This window comes from Hydra vulgaris, chromosome 10, assembly GCF_038396675.1.
Source record: "Hydra vulgaris chromosome 10, alternate assembly HydraT2T_AEP".
Lineage (NCBI taxonomy): Eukaryota > Metazoa > Cnidaria > Hydrozoa > Anthoathecata > Hydridae > Hydra > Hydra vulgaris.
In genome coordinates, this window is record NC_088929.1 from 51,469,792 (window position 1) to 51,496,865 (window position 27,074).

Genomic DNA, 27,074 nt, shown 5'->3' on the forward strand with positions numbered 1-27,074 from the left:
GCAATTATGACGATAATGTAAAAAAATAAAGAATTTAACAATTTTTTGCCAAAAAATAATATTTTTTTGTGGGTTTATTTGTACACGCGTACAAATTATGCCTTTCAAAGTAAGTATAAAAAATTTAAAAGTTTATATGTTCAGGCTGTTTAGTTGTCATTTTTTTAATTTTTTTTAAGTCTTATATATTAATTTTATTTTTAATTTTTGGAATGTTTTTGTAATTTTTTCATTTTTTGTTGAATTATTTACAATTAAAAACCTGTAAGCCTGGGTTATGCCACACTGTTCAAGTTCTCCAATTCTTCTGCGGACATATCTGATAATTTCCATTTGTCTTTGATAACCATTTTTTTAAATAATAAAATAACCATCATCTCTTTCGTATCGTTTTGTTTCTCGACGAAAATTTGATTTAAATCATCATATTCATAAGAATCCTACGACATCATTCTTATGACTATGAAATCATGTTGTATTTTATAACAGGTCTGTTCGCCATGTGAAAGACATCATTAACTGGAGGCAAACATTTTGTATTTCCTATATTCTATAACATAAACCAATACTCTATAACATAAACCCTGTCTGGCCTGTTGGATACGTTTCAGCAAAATATTATGGAAAAGAAAGACCTTGTGATCCTCCATCAGTGTTAAAGTATGTAAAATCAATTTTAATACCTAAACCATCAAGTTGTCCCAAAACAAATTCAAGATTACATGCAGAAACTAAAGCTGCTCAATCTGACAAGTTTTCCGGTTAGATGAAGATGATTTTTATGAGTTATCTGCTTTGATGACTCAGTTGAATTTTATGACTATGTTCTAGCACCATGGAATTTTGGAACAATCAAAGTTAACAAGCCAATTGTTCTTGCAACAACTACTTTTTTTTTTGGAGGACCAAAATTTTTATGTAAAATGCTTTCTGTGTATGAAATGAAATCAAATTTTCTTTTTGAACAAAGCTCCTTATTTTTTATATGCCGTAAAAGCAACTGGCCATGTTTTTTCTATAATTTGTGATGGTAACAGGGTAAATCAAGCCTTTTTCAAGAAATTTTAAACAGATGGCGCACCATCGCAAACAAAAGATAATTTATATCTTCTGTACGGTTTTGTGCATCTTTTAAAAAATATTTGTAATAATTGGATCACAGAAAAGTCACAGAAACTTTTTTGCTAATAAGTAAAAAAATGTTGCCAAATGGTCTCACATTGTAGAATTGCATATATTAGAATCAAATGGTCTCACATTGTAGAATTGCATATATTAGAATCAAATGGTCTCACATTGTAGAATTGCATATATTAGAACCAAATCAAATGAATAAAATGTTAAAACTAATTGAAAGGCAAAAAGTTTCAACTTGTCTCAAAGCAGTTTGCGAACAGTCTGTGCTTTAAAGTATCACCTAAAGTTAAAAGAGGTTGATGATACTATTTCTTTTCTTTCAATATTTTTGTTTTGCTTGGATCATTTGCAACCGATCCGTTAGAAAAGCAGTTTGGAAAACTGAGACAAGTATCTAGAGGCACATATTTTATTACTGTACAACAAAACTAGAGAAAGTTGGTGTTATAAAATAAAACTACTTTGCAATTAGATATGTATGGTGTTAGTACATCGTTTTACTATATCAGGACATTCTTGTGAAAGATTTTTTATTTTTGAGTAAAAATTAAAAAATAAAGAAAAATGATTGATATTTGATAACAAACCAGAATTAGTAGGTGTATTATCTATAGATGTAAAAATGACTCTAATTTACATAGCTGGGTATATTGTCCAAAATGATAAAGGTTCAGATGACTCATTTTTTTATTTAGAGATAATACATGCATATCTTCTTTGTAAAATCTAATGCTTGCATCGGAGTTATATCAATTAAATATGAACAGAAACCATGGTGTTATACTTTCAAATATGTTTTTAAAAAATTATTATAATTTTTATTCACCAAGATCCGAAAAAAAAAAAAAACTTTTTGAAAGTTTTAGTGCTAAATAACAAAGTGTAAGTGTTAAATAACAAAAATACTGCATATAGTTAATAGATATTTTTTAGATATATTTGAATTAGATTTTGTTGTTTAGTTTTATTACTTCTTTAAAAATTAATTTTCAGGTTTAATTCAGTTTTTTCTGTTTAAAAAAACTGACCTAAATATATGATGTCATCCGCGACCAGTTATAAAGTACGCAATGATTAAAATTCATAAGCCCGCGTAGAAAAAGAATTTTGTTTTATTTCTAGGTATTGTTTATCTCATCAAGACGCTTTCTTGTTTTCGCCGTGATGCAGCACACGTTTTTCTTTAAAATAAGTACCTGATTTTTTGACTGGGCTATCCTGTCAAGGATCTACTTGGACTTTAAGCATACTTCATGCCCGTCAAACCGGAGTTATAAATGTTAGGTAAATTGAGATGTGAAAAGATGAATAGAGATACATCCACTGATGGTTTGGGCAGGTAGTCTTACTAATAAAAGGAAAATTTTTTATGCTTGCGGAATGAGGAAGAGCATTATGCCTTATATACATTATAGAGTTTATTATACCGAAAATAACTTATGACGTTAAAACTTGACGGGAAAAGTCTTATACCGGGAAAAAAAATTCGAGACTAGTAGTGCTCCAGTTAAAAGAGTAAAACAACTAAAACTTTTTTGATTGAACAAGAATTTTAATAATGCGCAAAAAATCCCTTTCTACATTTCGACACTAAACAAAGCATTTTCAAATATAGAGTTTGTATTTTCTGCTCATGAAATTGGTTTGATACCATTTAAGAGTACACAATTAATAAAATATGTATTAATTGATATTTAAAGATACGAAACAAAAAATTTAGATAAGTTATATTTACAGAAAAATAAAAAGTTAACACTTAAAACAAGAGATACAAATTTTGGAAAAACAATTATTTTTACGGGGAATGCGCTAGAGAACCAAAACCTAGACCTATTCCCGTAATACCGCCTGCTCCACGCGATAATTGAAAAGCACGAGACTTTTCATATTCTTTTTCAAGATTGTCTAATACTTTTTTACTCTCCTGAATTTTAGACGATTTGGCGGCGTCAACTTGTATTCCTTGAATACCCATTAACCTCTTGAATTTCTCGTCATTACCCTGATCCTCAAATGCTCCAACCCACTGACTAGCCCCTTCTTTCTAAATTTAAACATTTTTTAGTAAAAAATAAAGTAAGAATTATCTTTTATTTAGTAATATCAAAACTTTTATGCATGTCGTATTTATTACTATTATGCAAGTTATTGCATAACTGCTAATATAATATGGCTCACCTTATCTTTAGCCTTACTCCAAAGCAGTTTTCGTTTGTCTTGTACTTGTTTAAACTGTTGTACATTGATCATGGCAGGGTTGAGATATCCTGGTAGATTGATTCGTTTAGCTTCTTCAGCATTTTTTTCTTTAACGGCTATTAAGTGTTCTGCTAAACGCTGTTCAACTTCCTCTGTAGAAACCTCTTTTGACTTTTTATCTAAAGTATATATAAGTATCATAATAAAATACATATACTAAACAGGTTACTATGGTTACATATGAATGCTAAACAGGTTACATAATTCATTTGAAACCAGTGTATTTAAAAATAAATGTTGTAAAGTAATTAAGATTTTGAAAGCAAAAAAATTCTTACTAGACGGATTAGCTGGTAAAACAGCCCTTGTTAAACCAGTTGAAGGTTTAGCCCATTTGCTACAATATCTTCTTGGAGGACTAACACTTCGACTATAACTTCTTCTTCTTCTCGGAGAACCTCGCCTTCTTTCAGGACTACGAGAACGCCTACTATCTTTACTTCGACTACGCGATCTTTTTTTTCGTTCAACGCTTCGTGATCTTTTTCGCTTTCTGTCTGGACTCCTGCTCCGTGATTTTTTTTTACGCTCAAAACTTCGACTTCTGGAATGCCTTTTTCTTGGCGGTGTTCTAGATCTTTTGCACCTCGGGCTAAGACTTGAGTTTCTACGCCTTGGACTCGGGCTTAAATTTTTACGCCTTGGACTCGGGCTTAAATTTTTACGCCTTGGACTCGGGCTAGAATTTTTACGCCTCGGACTTGGACTCGAGTTTTTACGCCTCGGACTCGGACTTAAGTTTTTACGTCTGGGGCTCGAACTTGAGTTTTTAAGTCTCGGACTCGGACTCAAGTTTTTACGTCTTGGACTCGGACTCAAGTTTTTTCGTCTTGGATTCGGACTCAAGTTTTTACGTCTTGGACTCGGACTTGAATTTCTTCGTTTGTTACGTTCGGGACTTAGACTTCTGTTTTTGTCTCTACGATCCCAAACAGTTCCAGCTTTCTTTTTATCGTCTTGTTCAAGATTAGTATCGCGATTAAATTTCTTTTTAAAATCAGAAGCTACAAAAAAACAACAAAAAAACAAGATATATATATATATATATATATATATATATATATATATAAATATATATATATATGCGGTAATAATATTATATGCGGTAGTGGTGTAGTGGTAAGAGCGCTCGCTTTGTTTCTTAGTTTTTCCGCGCAGCGGCCTTGCTCGGCAAGGTTCGTGTTTCGGAGTTAAAGAGTTGAGAGAGGGTTGCACCACGAATAACAACTAAAAAATAAAAACACAAAAAAATGAGTAGCCTCCTCGACTGTAGTGGCCCCCCTCGGGCCTTGGGGAGGTGAATAATCTAAAAAAAAAAAAAAAAAAAAAAAATATATATAAAGAGAGAGAAAGAGAGATTCCAACTTAAATTCTTATCAGAGGTACTTATGTACGGTAGTGATGAGCAGAATGATTCTGTACTAGTGTAGCTATTTTTATAAAATATTTGAAAATTCCTAATAAAAGCTAATTTGAAAAAGCGTTGTGATAAAAAAAATTTTATACATGGGATAAGGGATTTTTTTTTTAATTTCTGTTTTTTAAACCACCCTAAAAAACTTCTAATAGCATGATATAATTTCAAAACATATCAGTGAATCATATATTATACACATAAATAATTTGCAAATTATATTTCATGGACGAAAATGTTATTAAAATTTTTTTTTTTACAATACACCTACAATTCATAAGTTTTTATTTTCGGATCCACATAGTGAAATAAATATTAAAATTTATGTTACAATATGGATTCGAAAAAAAAAAATCAAAAAAAATGTATTTAATTAAAGAATGCAAAAAAAAAAAAAAAAGCTTTAAAAGTATTGCTGACTTTTTTCAAAACTCTAAAATATTTCTAAAAACCTCTAACAAAAAATAAAAAGTCGTGTTATCATGGTGATGATGATGTTATCATGGTGATGATGATGTTATCATGGTGATGATGATGTTATCATGGTGATAAAATTGTTGCTTATCTGAATTATTTCCATATCACAATTATGCCATATTGAACAAAAACTAAACATTAAATACAATTACTAGAAATTAAATATAATAAAATATTATAATCTTAAAAAGTAAATACAAAAAATTAGTATATTATTATTATCAATCGAAATACTTATCATGATATAAACTGCATCAGTCTTGAAATCTGCCAGATAATAAATTTAGGGCAAATAGGTTTTTTCTGTCGACAATAATTTCATAAAATTTATTTTTTCCCTTTCGCTATGTTAAAACCTCCCACCTAAATCGTTTGTACACGATACCTACATTTCCACATAAAACTTTTAATATCAAACTCTCATTGAATGTATTGTATTACATTTTTAGATTCAAATAAAAATGTTCCTTTACTTTCCTTTTGAAGAAAAATATTAAAAAACAAAATCTGCAGCAAGTGTCAAAAATATTGTCAACAAAAAGCATCTAAAGCTTTTTTAAAAACAAAGAAAAGATGTGCAAACACTTTAACAATTAGTAATTTAGAACTGAGCAACCAAAGATGTAAAAACAAAGAAAAGATGTGCAAACACTTTAACAATTAGTAATTTAGAACTGAGCGACCAAAGATGTAAAAACAAAGAAAAGATGTGCAAACACTTTAACAATTAGTAATTTAGAACTGAGCGACCAAAGATGTAAAAAAAGGTTAAAATATGGTTAAAAAAATTATTAGTAAAGAATTCTGCTCAAATTGCGACTGAGAGTCAATAATTAAACAGTTAAATTATATAAGTGTGATAACTAACCTTTACATAGTTTATTCCTAATGATATATGGGACTATATGATATAGGGACTTTCCAAATTGTAGAGGACCTTTTCATTTATAAGATCTTTTTTATTTTGAACTAAAACTCTAGCTAAGGAACAAAATTATTTTTAAATTCGAGAAAAAATGACCATAAAATTTATATTCTGATTAACACAAAGCAGAAATAAATTAACAAAGAATATCAGGTGGTCTATCTGAAGAATTTGGCAAGAACTATTAGTCTTGGCATTTTGGCTTTCTAAAGTAAATAAGCTGTAAGTATTTTTATCCTGCTGCGAACCATACCAAATGAAAGCAATACATGTAAGATTGTTAAAATGATAATTTAAGACACCACAGTGGCCAATACAGGCCAGAAAAAATAAGTCTCCAGTTACTTGTTGACAAACCTAGTTATTTTGCACTTTTTGAATAATTTGTTTTCAACAGATTCACATTCTCATAACATCAACTTTTAACTTATTAGAAATACTTCAGGTAATGAGATAGTGGAAGATAGAGGTAATGTAGAAAGAGGTAATCTTGAAAAGTTATCATAGCACTATATATATATATATATATATATATATATATATATATATATATATATATATATATATATATATATATATATATATATATATATATAAAATATATATATATTACATAAAGTAAACGTTTGTGTAAAATGAGTTTTAAAAGTAGTAAAAAAAGTTTTAAAATAACTTTTAAATTAATATACCAAAACAATGAAGACAAAATTTTAAATTATTCTTCAATACTAAATCAATAAGAACTTGCACTTGCAATATATATATATTATATACCAATACATAAAATCGAGTGATGGTGGAAGGAGTTTAGGTTTATTTATAAACTTTGTGGTTCACAGAGTTTTAAACTTCTTCATATAGCTTCTACAAGAAAAAAATGGCCTCAATTACAATGGCATAAGCTTTCCTCCTTTATAAACTATTCAAACTAGTTTAAACTTTATAAACTATACAAAGTTTAAACTTGATTAATCAGTTAAAACTAAGTATAAGTTCTTTTTATTGCAGTTTATTACACTATTCTCTATTGTTACGCTATTTTCTATTTGTTACACTATTCTCTAGCTCACTTTAATGAACAATTACTTGCAATAATATTTTTCAGTTAATGGATTAATATCTTTAATAGTAAAAATATTTTAATTTTTATCAAGTTAAAGACCAACATAAATTCAAAACCTTTATAATTACCTCTATAACATAATTTGAAGCTTTAAAAATTATCTTCAAGAAGTAAGAGTTTATTTTGGTATGAGAAATTTTGTTTTTATGTGTTGTTAGTAAAAAATAAAGTAAGAATTATCTTTTATTTAGTAATATCAAAATTTTTATGCATGTCGCATTTATTACTACTATGCAAGTTATAACAAGTTATTAACTTTTAACAACAAATAACTAATAACAACATGTAATTAAAAAAAAAATGTTGCTATAGGGATGATTGAATCTTCAAATTTTTAATTTCATTTTTGTCGAAAATTATTAACATGTCTTTTTGCTTAAAATTTTCAAAATAATAAATGAAATAGTATAAAAATATTTAATAACATATAAATATTTAATAACATATAAATATTTAATAACATATAAAGATATTTAAAAGAAAATATTGTAAAATTATATAATAATTAAAAAACATCACAAATTAATTATTTCTTGACTTTCACACCTATTTTTGAAATAAGAATAAAACAAAAATTATCAGCAAAACTAACCAAAATAAAATATAAATACAACAAGTATAATTATCATAAATCATCTTCTTGATCATATAACCTAAATACTTTAGAAACATATACTTGTGAATTACCTTTTTAAAACCTGGATGCAAAAAAAGATGGTTGGCCGCTATTAAAAAATGCCATACTCAATACTTAAGTTAAACTTCATTACTCTTTGAAGATCCAGAAATAATCAAAATGCCATTTGCAATGAAACAATATTTGTATTTTCTGAATATTGATGTGTTTTGAATTAAAACTATTTCATTATATTTTTTATTGCTACAGTACAATTTGACCTTTGTTTCTTTTATTCTGCTAGCACAATAACTCAAAATTTTTTTAATACAATCTCTCAATTACATATCACTTTTCATCACATTCCAGAATATTTTTTCCTCTTTTTAATTTGTTATCAAGAAATCAGTCTGGCCATGAATGAAATAAGTCTGACCATTACTTAAATCAATCTGACCATAACTTATATTAAAATTTCTCTAAACCTCACATTATTAAGCATTCAGTCTGACCATTACTTAAATAAAAATTTCTCTCTAAACATTTCTTTACAAAAAGTTCCTTATAACAATGACATAGCTTAATAGAAATTATTTTTTAATTAACAAATACTTCTTAATATAACTCATAAAATTAAAAAAAACAATTTTCAAAATTTTGATTAATTTTTGAATTTTTAAATATAGAAGGATTTGTTTGCTGGTGATGAAAAAACATATTCTGTACCATATACAGGGCTGTTGCACAACCCCTTGAATTCAGTTCCAATGATATAGGTTCAAGCCTCATTCTACAACATAGTGACATTTCCAGTGACATTTATGACTGCTTTCAACAAAGTAACCTAAAAACACATTTTTATCACTGAGAAATCAATTAGGGTATGGTCACTCACCTTCAAAAGTGTTTGCTAGAAACCTTTTCAATACTCTTCTAACTATTTAATAAGCGCTTTTTTGATTGCTGGGAAATAACATCTGTCATTTCTAAATTGAAAATTCTGGATACAGTTTTAAACTTTTTAACTCTTGTTTTATTAGTCTATTAACTATTATTACCAAGGAACTGAGTTTATTTAACAAGATCAGCATTCATAACTAAATTTCTGACAATTGATTCAATCCTCTTATTTTATTGCTAATTTTTTTGGACTGATTTTTCTAATGATGACACATGATCTCCTTTGGCATAGTACAATATATTGCATGCAGTTAGCAGCCATAATGGTTGCAAGGTTAGGTCTCTTTTTTTCTCTTTCTTTTTTCTTTGACCTCTGTCAATGTGAAAATTCAGCAATATGTGTATGTGTGTATATATATATAATTATCATTATCAATTAACTATGTTAATTTGTCAGCATGTTATATAGAAACATTGCAACAAGTTAACTTTATCAAATGCCATTTATTATTTTACATTTACTAGTATATAGTATTATATTTACTGATATTAATCTTTTTGTAAAAAGATCAAAATATAATTTAAAACTTATTTTATACTTCCAAATAGGTCACCATTAAGTCTTAAGTTTCCAACTTTTTTTGGCTTGCTTTCCAAATGTCACCATTGAATTTCAAGTTTATCTGTTTTCTACACTGCTTCATCTACAGATATTATTTCTTTAATAAACAGCTACAGAAACATTTTTTAAATTTGTTGCACCATCTTATATTTTCTCCTCATTTAGTATCTTGCAAATACTATTGTGTAAAAAATTTCTTTTTTACCTACCTAATAAATTTTTGCAATTATTCAACAGAGACTTTTAGTTTTTTTTTTAATAGTTAAATTGATTTTCTTTGTCTAGTTTTGACATCCAAGTTTAAGATTTCCCTGCTTTCATTCTGATTTTCTGTTGTTTTCAGTTTACGTTCCTTATCTTTTTAGATAGATAATCTCTTTACAGTTAATCTTCTTCAATGGTTTCTATAGTATCTCCCAACTTATTGGTCGATTGCAGCATTGTTGGGAGTGAACTTATAAAAAATAAAAAAAATAGATGGTAATAATGTCATAATGAAATGTAGTTATGTCATTATTAATTCTAAACCAAAATAGCAAAAGATTAATAGCAAAAATCTAATGTACCTAAAACATGCTCCAATGTACCAATCTAGTGTACCTAAAACATACCCTGAGCTTCTTAAGCTCATAACCTATACCCAATTTTTCAAAACCAATTTTAATGGATTTAGCTATTTTAACTTTTGCTGTTTTGGATCCATATGGTCATTATCAAGGTAATAATATTGTTATTAATATAATTTTCATCATAATTGTATGGTGCAAAACTTATGGAATATGAAATTCAAAGAAAATTTTTTAATTTTATTATTCACAGTCATCAAAAAAATTGATGATTTCTATTAAAGTCTTAAGTCTATCTTATAACATTATACTTTAAATAAATATTATCATGACTTACTTGGTATGTTTTCATCTACAATTCCATTTTTTGGTATGACTTGGGAAAGCAGAAGAGGTGGAGAAGGACATGGCTAAACAATGTGTTTAAAAAAAGTTACCTAAAATCTTTTAAATCAGTGTAACAATAAAATGTATAAATGATATTTAATGCAAGTAAATAAAGGTGCAGCATTTTTCTTCTTGCTTTTGTTTGTATGTCATACAAACCTGGAATACATACCTAACTTGTACTTCACATATAGTGACCATATATATCAACATCAAGTGCAGCAAACTTCGTGTCTCTGGCATTTAAATTATACCAAGAAAATGTGATTACCACAGAAAAAATATTCTTAAGGGAAGTTTGGACATAGGATTACTACTCTTTATTAAAATTGGCTATAAAAACAACTTTTTTTATTGTTTAACTTCAGCATTTAAATAAAATATGATGTTAAAAAAAATATGAAACATAAGATGAAAGATAACTCTCAACAATTGAAAACATTTTTTTGTTTAGAATTTAATATAGCTTGCTTTTTCAAATGTGAATATTTTGGAAAATTAATAAAAAGTAGTACATAGGAAATAACGTATACTATTTTGAATTTACTATTGGATTTTACAAAATATGTTAAACAGATAGTAAACTAATACACAAACAGCAACTTACGCTTTCAGAGGAATCACTTTCTGAAGAGGAATCTTTCTCTATAGCAGCTTCTAAAACAAATTATTTTTACTTCTTAAAAACTTAAAAGTATAAAAATTTGGTAGCTTAGTAATATAATGCAAAATATTTTAGTTTCAAACTGAAGCCAAAAATATAAGTGAAGGTCGAAAACTCGATTGCCAATGCCACCTAAAATAAATGAATACATGAGACTTATTACTTAACTAATTGAATTGTGATCAATGAAAACCATGATAATTATATTTTTAAATAAACTAATAAAAACTGTTTGTTAGCATTCTTAAAAACAGCAAAAAAATAAATAAAGTGTATTTATAAACAATGACCATGTTTCAAAACACAAAGAAAATATATATAACAATTGGGTAAATCTGCAGTTAAGCGGTGTAAAATAGTTTTATTTTTTTGCTTGTTGAGAGAATTGATCAAGTGGTGACTTTTTAATATAAGGAATACTTATTGGCTTCAGTACATATATCAACTATCTTATAGTCTGCTGCTACAAGGGAGTGCTGCTACATCGACTATCTTATAGCCTGCTGCTACAAGAAAGTGCTGCTACATTGACTGAGGGTTTGGCATGGGGCAGCAATCTTTTTTCTTTTATTGTTTGAATTAATATTACTAATGTTTAAAAAGCCTCCACTGACAAGAGTGCAAATCAACAACAAGCAAAAAAATAAAATTATTTTACACCACTTAACTGCAGAATTACCAACAGTTGTATAAGTGTCAAGGATTTAATTGGATATTTATACCCCACTTTCTTACAAAATATTTTAATAGGTAGTAAAGGTAAAAAATAAATTGCTGAAGGACTTATTATTACAGTTTCTTATTATTAGTATTAATAAGAAACTGCACTAATAAGTTCTTTTTGTATTAATAATATAGTTGAACATAGATGGATGGCAAATCATAGACCACAAGGCTTAAGCCTTATCATTTGGAATACAAGAATCCACCAATAAAAATTTTAAACAACATATGGATAGCGAATATTAATTAACTAGACATTTTAACTACACATAACAAATAATTGTACAAAGAATTTAATTAAATGTATAATTTATAGAGCAAAATACTAGCAACTATTTTTAAAAACACTTTTATTTGTTACCTTTAAAATGGCGCTTCTTTATAGGCTCGTCTTCTTTATTTGGCATTTTACATTAAGCAGTAATGAATTCTTACACAATTTTTGTTATATAAATCATGTAAAAATCTGAATAATCTTTCTTTGTAATGTTATGTAAAGCTAGGAGTAATAAGTCTAAATAAATTTTATTTTAAAACATAATTTACGTTAAATTGCATGATTCTTTAAACATACACTCAATAAATTATAATTGATTTTAAGTAAAAATGGATGAAATATACGAACAAATCTGCAATATAATAAAACAGTAATTTGAAATAAATAAAACATTAAAATACTTTCTGAATAGTCAATACATATCTATCTATTGTCGCAATTTAAAATTTATCAATTTTATTTTAAGTGCAGCTTTAGAGAGAATATCTGTATATAACATGAAATGGGGTCAAGGCCACAACAGATTACACATTCTAAATAAAGTATGCTACAGAATAAGGTCAGATAAATACAAAGCGACAGTATAGCTCTACCTCAACTGATGCGCGCGCAGCAACCTGGGACTTAACCGTTTCCCGAAGCTTAAAAATTTATTAGAAAATATCCTAAGTGAGTGCGCGGTTTTATAGAATTCCGTCGATTTACAAAAAAAAATTGTCTGAAGACTAGGGGTTGTTGCTTCAGTTTTTACTTTTTGAGCTCTGTAGCCCACATAGCACGTTTTGTTTGTGAAGCATATGAATTTGGGTAATATATTCAAGTTGCATTCATTATAAAAAAGTATTATTAAGGCATCAGCCTGGGCCTTGAAAAAAAAAAAATTTAGCCAATTTACCCCGAGGCGGGGTAAGTGGCTTAAAGGGTAAGGCGACTCACTATAATTATAGTTAATGCCTAATTTTTTATATAAGAGTAATCTAACAACTTTTTATACTTTTTACATTTTGCTAAGTAATTTCAGCTGAAATATTTTTTGTCAATATTAATGACTATTATTTACGTTCTGGTGAGCCAAATGAGCTTATATCATATTTGAGAACTCAAAACATATATTATTGGATCCCATCACCCAATTGCAATTTTTAAAACAAAAGAGTAAATATAAAAGAGTAAATATAAATAAAAAGAGTAAATATAAATAAAAAATCTGTAGTTGAAAGTAAAAACAAAAAATTGTTTTAAGCTATCATTAAAATTCTTATACAATATGTAAATATATAGATTTTTTTATACTATACACGAACGGATCCAGGCTGCAGCAAGTGTAGTAATTGCTACAGTCAGCTCAGTTTTTTTTCACTTTTAATTTTTTACATACATTCTTTTTTATGCAAAAAAAGAAAAACAATTTTAGTAAAATATGGAGGCGTCCTATGATTCAACCGAATCGTAAATTTCAATTTAGAACCGAATATAAGAAATTTATTACACAACCGAAAATATTCATAAAAAATTAGAACCAAAATAATCTCAATCGAATTTTCGATCGAAAGTCATAATTGTATTTAGAACCGAAAAAATTTCGATCAAATTATCAATCGAAATGTCATAAATAATTTCAGAACCGAAAAAATTTCGATCGAATTTTCGATCGAAAAACGTGAAATAAAGTTTTTAAATTAAGTTAAAATAAAAAAAGAAAGGATTTTGTAATTCGATTCAAATTTTTTCGTTTGTAAAATTCGGTTCTAAAACTTTCGGCGCAAGAAAGGATTGTGTAATTCGATCCTGCAATGAAGGTATACTTCATTGCAGGATCGAATTTTTCGGTTTTGAAATATTTCGGTGATATTTTCGAGGATAAATATTTTCGGCTCTATCATATGACACGGATATGGAGGTCTTCAAAATGCGGCGCTTCAAAAATTTATTTAAAATCATATCTGTCGGAAATATTTGGAAATATTTCATTCGGAAAAATGAAAAACCCATGTTTTTAACGGGTTTTGTCTCACATGCCTGTCACGGAGAAAACTGTCCGTCGGAATAAACTGTCCGATAGGACATTTTACTCCGGAGTATATTGTCCTACATTGGAGTAAGCTGTCCGCTTTGAATAAAGTGAAAACAGACATAACAGCATTAAAAAAATTGCTTTTTATAGAAGTTTTATTTTGTATAATTAAAGTTACTTTTAAAAATACTCTTACCATAGTTCTTAGTTAATAGAAGTGTTATTATTATTAGTTCCTGAATTTAGTTATTGTTTAATAATAATATTTACAACAAAATAATAATTACAACAACAATCATATTAATATTGTAATAACTAAATAGGCAAATATGTTTTAAGTTTCATAATAAGTAATATATAATATGAGTGTCATAATGTTTTATATCAGATTCAAAATTAAATAGTCATCTTACTTGTACTAAAAGTAAGGTAATTATTTGATTTTACTAGTTGTAACTAGTTTATGATAAACAAGCCAAAAATTAAAGTTAAGTAGTATTATTATTTTAAAGAGTAGCATTAACTTAAAATGTAGCATTAAAGAGTTGCACTAATTTAAAGAGTTATTGTTATTATCATTCTTCTTTATATTTATTTTGACTATAATTTTATTTATGCTTGGAGCTTTATTTATTTATTTAGATTTATTATTTTTATTTATGCTTGGGGCTTTATTTATTTTGATTTGTTATTTTTATTTATGCTTAGAATTTTTTTTGATTTTTTTATGCTTAGAGTTTAAAGAAGCTTTTTGTTACAAGGTTTCAAAGACTTAAAGTTTTTAATTTGTTTTCATTTTATTATTATTAAATAATTATATTAAAAAAAAGATTTTTTAAAATATTTTTATGTCATTGGTTTTAATTTCGCTATTATTTTATTTTAGTTTGCCTACTGTTGAAATATAGTTTTAATTTAGTAAACTTCCATGAATTTTGTAAACTTCCATGTAGTAAACTTCCATCTAAGTATATATTAAACTTCCATCTAAGTCTCCTTCTAAGTCTCATCTAAGTATATATTAAACTTCCATCTAAGTCTCTGTAAACTTCCATCTAGTAAACTTCCATGAATTTAGTAAACTTCCATGAATAAGTTTACTTTATTAATCATTTGCTAACAGTTAAGAAAAAATTGAATTCAACTCAATTAAGGTAGGATTAGTTTTATTTTAAGGTAACATTGCAAAGTATGATTTAACTGTAGTTAGATAATATCTTATTGCTATTTTGTACTACTATTTATTTACAGTTATAATTTTTGTTATACCGTAATGTTATGTGATAATTTGTTGTGTTGTAGATTTTAACTACTTTTAATGTGCTCTTAGAAATAGTGTATAACTCTACTTAACATGGCTGTTGTACTATTCCTTAAACCCCACAAAAAATACCTTATCTAATCAAACAAACATATCATTGTTGTTTATGCAGTTGTGTGTCATTAATGGTTTATTTAATAGAATAGTAACAAACTAAAGTTTCCAACTGCTTTAGCTTATTACTATTGTTGTTTAAAAATGAACTCTGATTTTTTTTTTAATTATAAAATTATCTTATCATTCCTGTAATTGTTTCAGCTGGTTATTTTATTTTCATCATTTTTATTTTTATCATTAATATTATTAGCTGGTATTTGCTTAAACTATTCGTAAATGACGAACATTATTAGGTTTTTTTTGTCAAAATATATAATTTGGTTGACAAAAATCAACCAGTTTGGTAGATCAAATTTTAAAAAACTTAAGTTTCTTAAAATAAATTCGATGAAGTGAATGATGAAAAAGTATAACAAGAATTTATCAACGTTATTAATTACTTAACTAAAGGGGTTACTATATGACTTTTTTTTTTTTTTGTGGTTTTCTTTTTATTTAAATACATTAAAAATATTTTTTTCTCACTTATATTAAAAAATCTCCTTTTAGAAGATATCAATTAAAATAAAAATCGAAAATAAAGTAAAAAGTAACATTTAAATAAAATTGACAAATCAAAAAATTTGTAATTTTATCTTTTTGCTTTACACAAATTATATAAACTGGACTTACATTGTTTAAATTTGTTTCATTTGAAAAACACAAAAGTTTTGTGTGTTTTAGATTAATTATTTATGTGTTTTCCAGGTTTAGAATTAAAGGTAATCAATTAAAATATATGACAAAAAAGGGTTGAGATTATTTTTAGCAAAGAGCAGAGAAAATAAACTATTTGCTCTTGTCATGGTTAACATCTTACTCGTCACCTTGGAAAAACAAGCACTACACATTTTTTTAGCCAGTAAAAACGTTTTACTGGCCTAAAAATTTTCGATAAAATTTTTTTATCAAAATGGTGGATCTAAGCAGTTAAAGCAAAAAGAAAAAAACTATTTTTTATTTAAGATAATTATTTAAAACTTAAAATATTATCATGAGTTTTTTGTAATTCTGCTGTAAAGAGCACCCTCTGAAAATTTCAAGTTTTCATTTTCAATTTTATGTTTTGTACAAGGTCGAAAAAAGAATTTTGTTTGAAACGCATATAAAAAACATATATTTGTAATATATGTTGCAAAAGTTATTTAGGTACTAAATAAAATAAGATAAAGGTTGCAAAAACAATTAGGTACTGAATATAAAACAAAGTTGACTAAAAAGTCAGGACATTGCCGTTGCTAGGAGCGTTACTGTAGAAGCTGATAAAACTTTACTTTAAAAAAATCAATTTTTTTTATATATTAAGTTTAAATGTATATATTTACTGGATCTAGAATAAATTTCAAACAAGATAACATAAAAGACATTATTTTGATTTTTTTGTGATTTTAAGTTCTAAACATGTCGATGTTAACTTATATAATATTGTAATTTTTTAAAACTTTTAAAACGCTGAATAATGCGTAAATTCTCAAACCATTTAAAACAAACGCTAACACGCATTGCTTGAATGGTCCGCAGTAAATAATCCGCAAAATAGTAGGGCAGTTTGCTCCAACGTAGAACATTTTGCTCCGGCGTAGCGTTTTTCATTTACTGCCGTTAAAATTTTACTGCGCAGCAAAATTCCAACGTTAAAATTTTACTGCGCAGTTAAATCTTAACGTTGGAATTTTATGGCTATCGTTATTATTTTACTGACTTTTTTAATATACAGTTTTTGGCATTTATTTTTTTGGCGTTTTAAAGATGTAAAAAAATATTAACTTTCATGATATCAGGAAATATTTGAATGACAAAAAGTTTCCTAAAGTTAGAAAGCAAATATCTTCAAGATTTTTTTGGCATTCAATAGTGGGGGATATCACAAAGCATATAAATCAATGTGAGCGATGTCAGAAAACCTCCAACAGAAATCTTAAAGTCTCTCCTGCTTTAAAACCTGTTAAAGTGGAACAACAAGTAATGAAGCAAGTTGCTGTGGATTTAATTCAATTACCTGAGTCAAATGGATTCAAATTTGTTCTTATTCATTATTTTTCTAAATGGACTGAAGCTGAACCTCTAAACAACAAAACAGCAGTATAAGTAGCATCCTTTCTCTATAAGGTTATATGCAGACATGGTTGTTTTAAAACACAAATCAATGACCAAGGTCAGGAGTTTGTAAACTCTGTATCCATTGTATTACATGACATGACAGGTACTCAGCAGCATGTTACCTCGGCTTACCATCCACGTACCAATAGCCTTGTAGAGAGACAGAACCAAACAGTTAAGAAAGCAATCAGTAAGGTCTTAAATGAAAATGTTCAAAATTGGGTGTCAGTTTTAGATAAAATCCTTTTTGTTCTGCGTGTCAAAGTGCATTATTCAATGGGGTACTCAACATTTTTCCTTATGTATAACCGACAACCCTGCCTTCCAATCGATGGAAAATACATCGATAGACCCAATGATGATGACTATAATCCTGTATATGATAAAGAGGTTTTACAAAAAGCTTTAGAAATGAAAAGAGGAATTGAAGAAAAAGCCATGAACAATATTGTTGGTTCACAAAAGAAACAATAAACTGACTATGACAGAAAGCATGCAACAGTATCAAAGCATTGTGTTGGTCAGAAAGTACTTTAAAGAAATTTTAAAAAAAGGTGATAGGAAAGGTGCAAAAATGACTTTCTCGTGGTTGGGTTCATATGAGATTCTTGATATTTTATCAAATTTTACATGCTTATTAAGTAACAGTAAAGGGAATAACACATTGCAAAAAAAAATACTCTCTACCATTTATTGAAAAAGAAAGTAATTCAAAAATGTCTGAATTATCTTCAGAATGTAGTGATAAAGATGAATTTTAACGCCACCTCAACCTAATGAAACATCCCTCCAAAATATTGGCTAGAAAATTGCTGAAAAACTAGCTCTCAAAATACTTGTTATGCCAGATCTTATTGATGGAAAAGAAAATCTCACCAAAAGTGGTATGGCCGCAGATGATATATGGGCTACAGGTATAGAGATTCTTGGTACTGTAAATCATATTGGAATTGATATAGAGGCGTGGTCATTCACAGGACAAAAACTAACATGGCTAAAATATCCTGCTTTCACTAAACTTGACCAACTAACATCTCATACTATTCTTTTAGAAAATAAAAACCATGACCATTTTAATGATGTTTTATCACTAAAAACTTTAAAGTGAGAAAAATTTGTACTGAAACAAAATGTTGTTGGTTCCACTTGTTTTTCATGTTATTTTAGAAGTATATACAGTCCTATTGGAAGTATATCTAAACCCATTCATCAGATATATACGTCAATAATTTATGGCCTTCAGTTAATGGTAAACTTATTTGATATATGTTCCTAGATGTAAAATCTTCTAATGCTGAGAATAAGGGAAAATTTATTCATATTAGTAATATTTGACTTATGTCATAAATTCATATTATAAACCTAAATATTTTATAGTAAAAATATAACTGAAAAATTTGTAAATTTAAAAGAAATTGTTTTATTAAAACGATTTTCAGTAAATAATAAAATAAGATTTTGATTCACTTTACATAAAAAAGTCAATCAAAATCTAGCCTGGAAAGTAAACTATCATTTAACGTATGCATTAAATAATAAAAATTTCATAGGAAGATAAGTTGAAGTACCCTTAATTATATAAAACATGTATATTTTTACCCGCCCCTCGCAAAAACTTTAACATTTCTTTACTTAATGACAGTAAAAAAATAAAAACCGCAGTAAATTTTTAACGTTGTAATTTTACTGCGCAGTAAATTTTTAACGTTAAACTTTTACCGCTCAGTAAAATTTTAACGGAGTGAAATATTAACATGGCACCAGAAGAAATTGTCCTAGGCGGACGGATAGAACAAACTGAGACGTTCCAAAGACAAAAAAAATCAAGCGCCAAAAAATGTATGAAAAAGAAAAAAGAAAGTTAGAGTGCGAGCTACCCAAATTGAATTTTGACGAAATTATTAATTAATATAAGCACTTGTCCAATGACCAACTATTTGATTTACTGGATATCATGTCAGATAGAATTGTTGGGAAGAAACTAGAACATGAATGGTACGATTCAAAAACATGCAAAAGTGTTTTATATAGCGGCAGAGTAGAAAAAGCTAACAAAAGAAAAAATGACATTCAAAATTTACAAATGAAATATCCAATATTTGATTGTTATATTGAGTTAATATAACACGATTAAGTATATAAAAAATATTTTATTTATAAATTTGAGAAATAATCAAGAATCTTTTCTCAAAATAATTATAAAAAAGAACGAACATTGAAATTTTGTTTAAGAGATGCATACTTAATAGCAAAAACTAACTTTACCTCACTTATTTCTATGGCAGAATTTTTATTTTCATAATAGCTATACTTTCTTAACGCAGTATAGTTTACATTCGTTAATATGTGATACATAATGACGCAAATAAAAACAAATTTAAAGTTTGATATTTTGTCCCTTAATTTTAGAGCTTCAGTTTGTTCTACTCTTTTCGAATATTTAAAAAAATTTCAGTTAAAGTTTTAACTATATCTAAAAATGGTAACTTTATAGCTAATAAAGAATCAATTCTTAAAGACCATCTTGTTGGGTTTAATTTTTTTAATGTTTAATTTTTTAATGTTTAATTTTTTTAATGTTTAATTTTTTTAATGTGTTCCGGCTCCCCGCTAAAATTTGATAACAAATCCCATCTTTTAATACTGTTGCCAAAAAAAGAGAAAATTTCTTGTAAAATTGTAAAAAAATTGTTTACTTCTCTACAACCAGAAACAGCGTCATTCATAACCAGGTTTAAATTGGGACTCGCACAATGAACATATTGTGCAGATGGCTGAATATTATTTATTTTTTTCTGAATAAATGCCGATCATCACATTAGCTCCGTCATATCCTTGACCACGGCACTTTTTTAAATCTATTCCTTTATTTTTGAGCAATAATAACAATTGATTGATCATAATTACGGCCGAGTGATCTTATATTTCATAAAATCCAAAAATGTTTCTTTAATCTCTATTTGACAAGGTTGAGTGTCCTGTTTGCGAATTATGTGAACGTATCGAAAAATTAAACTTAGTTGTTCTTTTCTAGATACGCCTTAAGTTGTGTCAACTATAATAGAAAAAAGGCAGATTCATTTATTTCCAATAATAATTTTTTTTCTAAATTTTGGCTTAAATATTGAATCACTTCATTTTGGGTAGCTGGACTAAGATATTTTATAGTGAGCCAAAATCGCTGTGTTCGACCAAATTTATATGCACAATAATAATAATTTGTGGGAAAATGTCTACAATTTTATAAAGGATCTTTTTTAAATGGTCCTCGTGGTTTACATCTTTCAGAGGAAATAATAAATCTTTTTGTCATCAAGAAACTTTCCTTTAAAATATCCCACATCTGTTGTTAATGTATTTAATTACTGAAATATATTCGGTTCTGGATCTGTTTCTTTAACTTGCATTGCAGTAGTAAGATTGTTAGGATTTGCAAAAATATCTGCATTACTTTTATAACGAGATTCATTATGATCTTTCGAAATTTCATTGTGTTCTAAGTTAATTGAAACAGATAACATTTTTTCTTGTTGGGTTGCTTGAGAAGTATCAATAGAAATATCAAATATCTTGAGAAGATATTTGATATTGAGTATTCGACATATCATGAAATTTTTTATCTACAACTACTTCACTAGGTTTGCGTTTCTTTGTTAACTCGTTCTATCCACATACTATAACAAAACCTAGTGCCTACTCAACACAAAAACATTGTTCTACCTGTATCGCGTTTATATACATTTTTTAATTTAAAAATTTTAAATTTTAAAATGTAATTTTAAATCAAATTTTAAATCGCTAGAATAAAATTGCAAGTTTTTTTTAACAAGCAGTTAAAAAATATTACCAATATTATAAATATAACTAATTTATTACCTATTAGCTAGACATTTTGATAACTTAACTTATTGTAATGAAAATTATAATTCTATGTTTTTTACTGCTTTGCATGAATGCATATAAAAAGAAAAGCACTTACCTTCTAAATTTAATAATATTTAATAATTTATACTTAATTTTCCACTTCAAAATCACCTAACTTTATCGACAAATACAAAAGTACTAAATTATATCAGCGGTATTTCTATAATAAACAACGTTAATATTCACTAATGTTCACTAATATAATAGAAATACTATAATGGATTTGCTATTGAAATTAAATTCTGTAACAGAATCTCTATTGAAATTTAATTCTCCAACAGTACTTCTGTTAAAACTAAATCTTTAATAGAATAATAGAATTTCTATTGAATTTAATTTCTAAAATAGAGTTTCTATTATAGAAAAATAGCGGGGCCCTCTAAGCTCCAGGGCCCTCCCGCCTTGCAGGGTTGTGCTCCCCCTAGTTACGTCACTGATATATATATATATATATATATATATATATATATATATATATATATATATATATATATATATATATATGTATATATATGTATAATATATATATATATATATACATATATATATATATATATATATATATATATATATATATATATATATATAAATATAATATATATATATATATATATATATATATATATATATATATATATATATATATATATATATATATATATATATATATATATATATATAGAACATATATTATAATAGCATCTATATAATAACTACTGAGCTATTGAATACAGAAAGTAACTAACTGATGTTGTCGGCTTACGCTGACAGCGGAAGAAATATTTAAGTTATACATAAAGATTTAGATGGTGGCCAAATAATAATTTAAAAACAGCTTAATAAATTTATATTGAAATAACTTATTTATAAAGACATTCCTTATTAAATAAAGACAATGTTCAAACGTCAATTTTGATATGATACATAACTAATTTGATTCATATCTAATTTATGTTGTGAATATGATATGAAATAAAACCTTTATTTCCTTGAAACCTATATTTCCTTTCTCCATTTTTTTTCTAAATTTAGAAATAAAATGGAATATAGATATATAAATAAAATATAGAAATAAAATAAATAAAATATAGAAATAAAATAAATATAGAATTTACATTCCAAATAAATATAGAAAAAAATAAAATTTATTTCTAAATTTAGAAATAAAATAAAATTTATAAATGATATATAAATCTTATTTTATTATTTACTGAAAATCGTTTTAATAAAACAATTTCTTTTAAATTTACAAATTTTTCAATTATATTTTTACTATAAAATATTATTTACTATAAATACAATTTATGATATAAGTCAAATATTGCTAATATGAATGCTATATATATATATATATAATATATATATATATATATATATATATATATATATATATATATATATATATATATATATATATATATATATATATAATATGTATAAATAATCAATGGACCCATCTGTCTCCCGCGCTAACATCAGGGAAAATGTAAATTAGGTAGTAAAAGTGCAGCAAGAAATAAGGTGACTGCTACAAAATATTTTTCAACAAAATTTGACAGGTGCATAGATAAATAAATAAACTATATATGGATAGAAAAAAAAAAAAGACTATATTTTGGACATTAATTTCACCACAAAAGTACGACCAAAATTTTTACATCAATAAACTCGTTAATATATCAAGTGAGTATAATTAAAACCAAATTGAACTAATACTTCAACTATTCTTCTTTCTAAAGATAATCTATGTTGATAACAAATAATAAAAAGTTATTCCACAAAGTCTTCCTCAAGCACGCTAACTTGGAGACTACGAAAAACGTGGCACAAAATTTTAACACAAAATTCGGTTCCGTAAAACGCGATAATCACGTACCTACTGTTGTACGAGTTATTTATCATTAAAGTCAAACGATTTAAAATCTATTTAAAGAATTTATAGATTTCCCAGAGACAAAGAGAAGAAAACATGTTGGATAGAATGTTTACCTAATGCGAGTTTTAAAACGTCTAGCAGCACTTTATTATATGATCTGATTGACATCAAAAACTTCAAAAAGGTTAAACTAAAATAACATTTTGCACAAAACAGATTGTTACAAAAATGTTATTTTATCAGAAAGTTGCTGTTTTTGGAAAACCAGTGATATAAATTCTCTTTCGAAAATGATTATATTATAGATATATAAATCAACGTAGTAAACATCTTTTCATGTTATTGACGCATTTCCGATCAAGATGGAAAGACGAGTATTTAAAGAATATGCGCGAGTATCATAAATCCATTGGTCCACGTTTTCAAGCGTTAACAAGACTGATTTTATTAAACTTGCTGTCACATATTGGAAAACTTTTAATCTAAAAGTTGTGGGCATATATTTTAGGTTTAATAATGATCAAAAAGCTTCCTCAGAGATCTAAATGATAAACAAAGAAAGATTGTTTTGGATTTTGGCGATACAGCATTATGCATGAAAAAAAATTCAGAAAATAGGCATATAGTATCAACACATTTCGCAAAATATTTCACAAATTATTCATGTGAAAAAATAGTCTAGCTGATAAAAATGCTATTAAGAGAAACACTTTTGTTACAAATATGTTATGTTAGGATAATTTGCTACAAAACTACTTGAAACAGAGTTTAGAAATTTAAGAAAAGTATCTTTAGACATATTTTTCAAGTGTTCTTCGAAACCAAAGAAGTCTCTTGTTTACATTAACATATATTTTGAAATTAAAATTTGCTTAACAAATATGAAATTTTGACAGTATTTTTAATTTTTTTAAACTTTGGTCAATATAAAAAATCATTTGAAATAGGTGGATTTAAAAGTCCTTTGACAATACTGTTCAATGGCTTTTCTTCAATTTGATTAAAGATAAAGTTTGTTTGACTTCCATTTTCAATACTTCTATGCTATAATGTATTACTTAAATTAAATTGAGTGTTATCATCACAATATACTTTCATATATTCATTTATAAAAAACCTCTGAAAACTTTCTATTCCAAGATCAAACAAAGAAATATGTTGTTTTTAACAAAGAACGACCATATTAAATTTGTCTTGTTAGATTGACACTTATTGACACTTTTGTTTTTATTATTTGCTGACATTTGTTGATTGTATCGTTGTTAATTGTAGTATGCCTGAAGTTTGCTGTTTTGGGATTTTAAAAGCATTCTTTATTTATTTAGAGCAATTTTTATTGAAAAGTTTAGTTACTTTTAGTTCTATTTTTTATTTGAAACCTGTTTCTTTTTTTTCATCATTTGACAAAAAGTTTATTGTAATGAAGCTTATTATTAAAAATATGAAAATATTTATAAATTGTTTTTATAAATTTATATAAATCGTTACATTCTAATTTTCAAATATTTTATAAAGTAAGCCATTAAATAAAGTATAATGTGTTTTAAAACAAATTTTAATTAAATTAAAAAATTGAATTTTAAACAAATTTAGATTAAATTTGTCGTTTTCATTTTCAAATATCAACCTCCAATTTTTTTGCAGACCAAAAATTTTAACAACCACAAATATTTTGTTGATTTAAATATATAGATAATTTTATATGATAGTGTTTGTGTATTATTTCACAAAAATACATTGACTTGCAATAGGAACACCAAGAACTAAATGTAAATACATCGACTGATGATAAGGGTTTGGTCAGAGTTTTAGTCATGATTAAAAGTCATAAAAGACAAGTAGACTACCATTTTGTTAAAAAGTATTCAGTTTAACTAGATAGTTTTAACGCCGCGTAAATCGAATAACATTCTTCCGCTCTAAATGGACAAAAGAAGAAAGCATTGGTTGGGGACCTCATGTATCACTATAAGCCACTTTACATTAAACGCTGGCGCGAATGATATGTGATATCCTCCTCCACCCCCTATCAATGAATTTTATTTCATTATGTCTGCAAATTTAGCTCTTTTAAACATAAAATCGGCATATGTAGATCATTAAGTTCAGTCGGCAAACTTGGACTTTTAGTACTACCGGCAAATGTGAAAAGCAAGGACCTTTTTTTTTTTTTTGAAAAAAAAATATTTATGGCATTTTTGCGACAGTCAATAGAAATCCTGGATCCAACCCCTGCTATTCATCTAGAAAAAAATCTCATAAAATTCTTGGTATATATTTAAATTTTTAAAAATTCTTTGATTAAAAGAAGATAAAAAATTTACAAAAAAATTATTATAGGGTAGGGCAGGGCTAGTTGGGAAATTTTTACTAAATCTAACAGATCTCTTGAACGGTACATCGGATTAATATAATTTTTTCACTATTAGAAAGATAATTTGATCTGCTAAAAAATGGTTGAGAAAAAAAAAACTTTTTTCGATTTGTTTTAGAAAATATAGTCTAAAGTTTATTAGGCTGCTCAACCAACCCCAGCAGGGAAAGTTGAGCAATTGTGTGGGGTAAGTTGAGAAATAAAAAAATGAATGTATTTCTGTGACAACTATTAACTCTGTTATAAAACCAAAACATAGCTTCCTTAAAAATTAAATATATACTTTCAATTTTAACAAATTATTTAATATATGAATATAAAAACTAATAATTTTGAAACTAGAATAAAAACAAAACAAAACTTTCTTAAAACTAAACACAACTTTTTAAACATATTTTTAAACAAAACTTGTTAATATTATGATAAAATAATTACTAACATTAAGTGTTTAGTTATAAAATAATAACTAAACACTTAATGTTAATCTTCAATTTTCATTTAGCAGAATACAAATATAGTTTTGACCAGAATGTGAGTCACATTTTGAATGAGACCATTGATTGCAACCTTGACACTGGATCCAATTTCCTTCTGGTAGACTTTCAGAATAAGTTTCCCAACATACAAAACAAGCATAATCGTGTTCTGCACTTGTCTTTAAATTTTTTGTCATCTTAGTTTTTTTGTTTGATTGTTTTTTAACTTTTTTTTAAAATACTAGGCAGCAGAGTCTCCTTATTACCGTGATCTGCAAATGATTGACAGGCAGAACTTTTTTTTGGTTTCTTTAAAATTTCTTTCTTCTCAGTTTTTTTGTTTGTTTCTTTACTCTTTTTAATATACAATGTAACTGAGTCTTTTTATTACCATGCTCTTTATAATTAATTGAAAGAGATTGACAGGTAGATAATTTTTTTCCCCAACTTTTTTAAGTTTCTTAGTTTGCTGCTGTTTTAATATAATTCTTTCTGGAGTATCTGGTAAAATAGCAGCTTTCCTTTTTCTTCATCTTGTCAAATGTATCTTTCTTAGTACTGCTTTTGGGTAAGGTTGAACAGTTTCTGGAGAAAATGCTTTAGGAGTTTCAGGAATAAGTAACGTTGTTTCTTTATTAATACTATTTTTGACAGATTAACCTGAAGATGATGTTAAACGTACTTCAAAATGAGCTCCGTGTGATAGCTCAGATACTTGTTTCTCCGCGCAGCGGCCTTGTTTGTCAAGGCTCGTGTTTCGGAGTTATAGAGTTGTGAGAGGATTATAACCACAAGTAGTCTCC

General features: G+C 26.8%; 1 protein-coding gene across 1 annotated transcript; it reads right to left on the reverse strand.

Annotated features, from left to right (window-relative positions):
* Positions 1-2,849: 2,849 nt before the first annotated feature.
* On the reverse strand, positions 2,850-12,690 carry LOC100213864 (serine/arginine repetitive matrix protein 1). Its single transcript, XM_065808277.1, has 6 exons — positions 12,175-12,690; positions 11,034-11,083; positions 10,377-10,449; positions 3,675-4,400; positions 3,316-3,515; positions 2,850-3,181 (listed from the first exon to the last, which is right to left on the reverse strand). Exons 1-6 carry the CDS (start codon positions 12,218-12,220, stop codon positions 2,933-2,935), a joined length of 1,344 nt encoding a protein of 447 aa, XP_065664349.1. The 5' UTR covers positions 12,221-12,690; the 3' UTR covers positions 2,850-2,932.
* Between the last annotated feature and the right edge of the window lie 14,384 nt (positions 12,691-27,074).